This window comes from Acanthisitta chloris, unplaced genomic scaffold, assembly GCF_000695815.1.
Source record: "Acanthisitta chloris isolate BGI_N310 unplaced genomic scaffold, ASM69581v1 scaffold31528, whole genome shotgun sequence".
NCBI lineage: Eukaryota > Metazoa > Chordata > Aves > Passeriformes > Acanthisittidae > Acanthisitta > Acanthisitta chloris.
In genome coordinates this window covers 4,140-8,749 of record NW_008688060.1, presented here as the reverse complement: position 1 = coordinate 8,749, position 4,610 = coordinate 4,140, and the positions used below count along the sequence as shown (strand labels likewise).

Sequence of the window (4,610 nt, the reverse complement as noted above, 5' to 3'; positions counted from 1 at the left end):
GTCCCCGTCCCCGCAGGTGAACGTGCCGAAAACCCGCCGGACCTACTGCAAGAAGTGCGGGAAGCACCAGCCGCACAAAGTGACGCAGTACAAGAAGGGGAAGGACTCGCTCTACGCGCAGGGTAGGGACAGGGGTATGGGGAAGAGAACGGCCTGAGCTGTGGAGGGGAACTAAAACAACAAGCAAAGGGAAAAGGACTAATGTCAGCCCAAACCGGTTTCGGTATAGAAACGTTTAGCTGACTTAGGAAGTGGTGAACTCGTTATAGTTTGAAAAGCACGACTTGGAAGGGCCCTGAGCACGGGCTGTGAGTTCAGGGTGCGTTGGGTCGAGGTGACAGTGAAGCCAGCAGCAGCTCAGCCACTCGCGGTGGGCATTAATTATACTGTATAAATATGCTCTTATCTTCGGCCTGGCATTGTGGATTTACCACCCAGCACAGAACTCTGCATCAGTCAAGTCCTTCCTCCCGTGTGCGTGTTGGCTTTGCGCAGAGGGGGAAAGGTCCCACTGCTGGGGCAGCAGGATGGGGAGGCTGTGGGCTGAGGTGTTGGTTGTGGTGGGTTGTGCAGGGGCAGGCTGAGCTCTGCTGGGCTGTGGGATGTGCCAGCTGGGCTTGCAGCATTCTTTGAGCTGTTGCCCGAACAGAGGCATTTCTCCCTGCAGGAAAGAGGCGCTATGACAGGAAGCAGAGTGGCTATGGGGGCCAGACAAAGCCTATCTTCCGGAAAAAGGTGAGTGACTGAGTGAGTGCTGCTCCTGGGACAAGGATGGGAAACTTCCTTGGCAGCCCACTTGCCTAGCTGAGGGAGGATTCCTCAGCTTCCTGCAGCCTCGTGGTGCTCTGCTGTGTTAGGGCAGCTCTGTGCTAGCAGTGCTGTGGGGAGTGTAAGAGTCATGGAAGGGTTTGGGTTGGGAAAGGACCTTAAGGATTATCCAGTCCCACCCCCTGCTGTGGGCAGGGACACCTTCCACTACACCAGATTACTCCAAGCCCCATCCAACCTGGCCTACAACACCTCTAGGGATGAGGCAGCCACAGCTTCTCTGGGCATCCTGTGCCAGTGCCTCAATATCCTCGTGGGGAAAATTTCTTCCCTGATAGCCAGTCTAACCCTGGCAGTGTGATAGCCAAGTGTGTGAGCTCTTGGGGGTACTGCAGGACACATTTTCCTGCAGCCTACTGTCTCCAGGGAAATCCATATCACTGAGCAAGGGAATGAGAACTGCTGTGTTAGAGCTTTCCTGAGAGTCTCAGAGTAGAGTAGCAGTGCATCCTGTTGCATGAGCTGCAGAGTCTGCAGTGTGGGTACCTGGAACTGCAGTCCCAGTGCATCTGTGAGCCTCCAGGTGCACATGCACCCAGGGGAGGGCAAACCCTCTGGGACTGACTTACAGCAAAACCCATGGGGTCGATTTGTTACTTTGAGTGAACTGTTTAGGTATGCCCACAGAGCTGCTTGGCTCGCTTGGTGTTTTGCTGGAGATGGACAGGAAGGCTTCCAGCAAGAAGAAACAAATGAGGCAGCAGGTTTTCAGGCTGACTTTCTGCCAGAAAGTGGGGAAACCTCACAGAAAATGCTTCTGCAAGCAGGGACACAAAGCAGCTGCATTGCTCTCATGGTTTGGCACTCTCCCTCTGTACATTGCCATCCCCATTCCTGTTTTTTCCCAGTCAGCATTGTATGTATGATTGACTGAGGCTTTCAGCTGGTGGTTACAGCCCTGTCCAGCTGCCTCAGCAGCCTCATCAGCCTCATAGCTTTGGATTCTTCCCTCTGCAGTCCTTTGGGTTTCATCTGACTCCTCAGTAGCTGTGGGTCTGCACTGAGCCCGTTGTGTCACTGCTCCTTTCAGGGAAAGTGTGTCAGTGCTGCTTCCAGGAGTTTCTTCTGCCCAGTTTTCTGCTGGACTTCTGAGCAGTCACTCTGTTCTCCCACGCTATGGCAGTGCTTGCTGCTCGGTGCCTTCACTGGCACAGACTTTTCCAGCCTGGCTGATCCCTGCAGGGACCAGCCCTGCCTCACTGAGTGCTTCTCCCATTGTCCTTTATTGTGAGGATACAGATCCACTGTTATCCTGTCCTGATCCTTGAGGTGCCTTCTTATTCTCAGTGGAGGGAGCCTAGCTCTGTTCGTAGTGTCTCTCTTTACACTTTGTGAACAAGCTGCTGTATGTTCAGGAGTGAAGGTAACAGGCTGTTCCTGAGGGATGCATTGCCTGCTTGGGGTGTTTGGTTCATTGACACACTTTGCTCCTCCTCCCAGGCCAAGACCACCAAGAAGATTGTGCTGAGGCTGGAGTGTGTGGAGCCCAACTGCAGGTCCAAGAGAATGCTGGCAATTAAGAGATGCAAACACTTTGAACTGGGAGGAGACAAGAAGAGAAAGGTTGGTGTACGATGAGAGGTGAGAAAGGGTAGTGATACTCAGTGGTGAGTAAACTCACTCTGTCTCTTCCTTCTTCCAGGGCCAAGTGATCCAGTTCTGAGCATTGTCCTGCTCATCCTCACGGACCACATTAAAGTATTTAGAGTGATCCATTGCTTGTTTCTGTGCATGTTGTGTTGGTGAGGTGGGAGTTGGGAGTACATCACAGCAGAAGGTGTTGCTTGCAGAACTGCTTACTAAGAAAATTTGTAACCTGAAGGCTTTTGAAAGAGCCTTGCTGATATCTGAGGTCTCCTTCCTGTGTTACTGAGAGGTATTTTGGAATGGCTTTGATGGGTATTTGCACCAGTGACTTGTGTGTGTGAATGCTGTGCTGCTGCTTTACTCCAGGCTTGTTTATGAGCTCTCACGTTAGGTGAAAAGGGCCTGCTCTAAACTACTGCACTTGTTTCACGCAAAGCTGTTCACATCTCTGTTACAGTGGTTTCATTTCAAGAATGCTGCGGTGAGTTTGAATTGTTGGTACATGAAGCAGTAATTGATAGAACATCAGCACAGGTGCCTGAGCAGGGCTTTTCCCCCTCCAAGCCCTTGCCTGAGAGAGGGACCTAAGACTTGCTTTACTCAACAATGGTTTCACCACTGTGGGGACCAGAGTAACCTGAACTGCCCTGAACAGCCCCTGCCCTTGGCTGTGGGCCCTTTTCACATGCAGGGTACAGATGTACTGCCTTTAGGAGCAGAGGCCTTGGAGCAGCTAGTGGGTTTGGTACCTGCACCTTTAGTCAGGTGCCTGATTTGATAATTAGGTGCTGTAGCTCATAAGTGGAGTGCCATGGCAGCTCAGGGAGGTGGGGGGACAGCTCCATGCCCATGGGTCCTCCAGGAACCTCCTGGTTACTCCACATGGTATTACAGGCCTCAGGTGCCTCCCCCCTGGTCTGCTGTTGGCTCTTAGCATTTTCCTTGAAAGGAGGAGTCCAAGCACAGCATTGAAGTTTCAGATGAGCAGAGACTGACAGGCAGCAACCAGAAGCATGGAAGGTTGTAGGACAGCCTCCAGGATGGGATCATCCCCATGAGGCAGCAGCTGTCAGTGAGTAGGAAGTCTGCTGTCAGCAGGTGCTGGGAATGCAATGCTGATGTGGCTGCTAAGGCATTTCAAACTTCAGCGGACAACAGTGGCTGTGGCATGTGGGATGGACTATGGCTACATGTCAGCCTCACTGAGTGCTGTTTGTAGTAATCATGACAAAGTCCACAAAAACTTCAGTGACTGGAACAAACTGGACTGTTTGCCAACACCTGATTTACTTAAGATAATGTGCTGTACCTCCTGTACAGTATAAGTACAAAAACGCTTGGCCTTTTTAAGGGACTTTTAATCAAAGTGTTTAATCACAGAAACAACAAATGAATAAATCCTGATTGTGTAGCAGTCAGAGGAGAACATATTTGTACATGGTGGTTGCACAAGTGATTATTGACCACCTCCAGTCTCAGAAAGACCTGCGTCATCCAACCTAAAGGCTGCTGCCAGCAGTGGGAAGCAAACACACAGGTATTTCTGGAAGGCAGCTCAGGAGAAGGGACTTCCAGTGGCCACATGACAGCTGGAGAGGAAGCTTTCATCAAAAGGGAAATGACAGCCACTGGTGAGAGGAAGATGCCTGTGATGAGGATAAACTCAAAGGCTGAGTCCTAAGGCATGATACTTCACCACATTTATAATAAGCAGGCAGCTGGCAAGAAAGTTGCTAAGTGCAGTGATTTAGGCAAGTCCCTCAGTTGTCAGAAGGTGGAAGGACATGTCCATGCTCTGAATAAAAGTGTTGGGTGTCTTCAGCAGGCTAAGAGCAGCTTTTGGACTCTGTGCCCCAGCCTGGAAAAGTGGGAGCAAGGTGGCCAGCCTGTGTATCCCTGTTGTCCTGAAATGCTCAAGGTGAGCTGTAAGACACTGCATGTGTATCCTTTGCCTTTCCTTGCTTGGTAGTGACAGCATGAACAGGAGTTGCTGCCTTGCTGAGAGCCCTTTCTGCTCCCTAGAGAAGGAGTTGAGTGGGATGCTAGAGAAAAGGTAAACAACAGAGCAGTGCTCCTTTGCCTGTTACCTCTTGGAGTGATGGGTATTTGTCACATTAGGCTGAAGGTTCAAGTAATGAATGCCTGAGGAGAGAACAAAGGCACCTGCTTGGGGGCAGGAGACAGAATTCCTGCCA

At 51.1% G+C, this 4,610-nt stretch overlaps 1 protein-coding gene across 1 annotated transcript; it reads left to right on the top strand.

Moving 5' to 3' along the window:
- Positions 1 to 7: 7 nt before the first annotated feature.
- LOC103808118 (60S ribosomal protein L36a) lies at positions 8 to 2,540 on the top strand (the record flags this gene model as incomplete). The annotated part of the gene is made up of 4 exons (XM_009080882.1): positions 8 to 122; positions 668 to 735; positions 2,269 to 2,391; positions 2,471 to 2,540. Coding segments are annotated over 4 exons (327 nt in total), but the record flags the coding sequence as incomplete, so codon positions are not given.
- Positions 2,541 to 4,610: the final 2,070 nt, after the last annotated feature.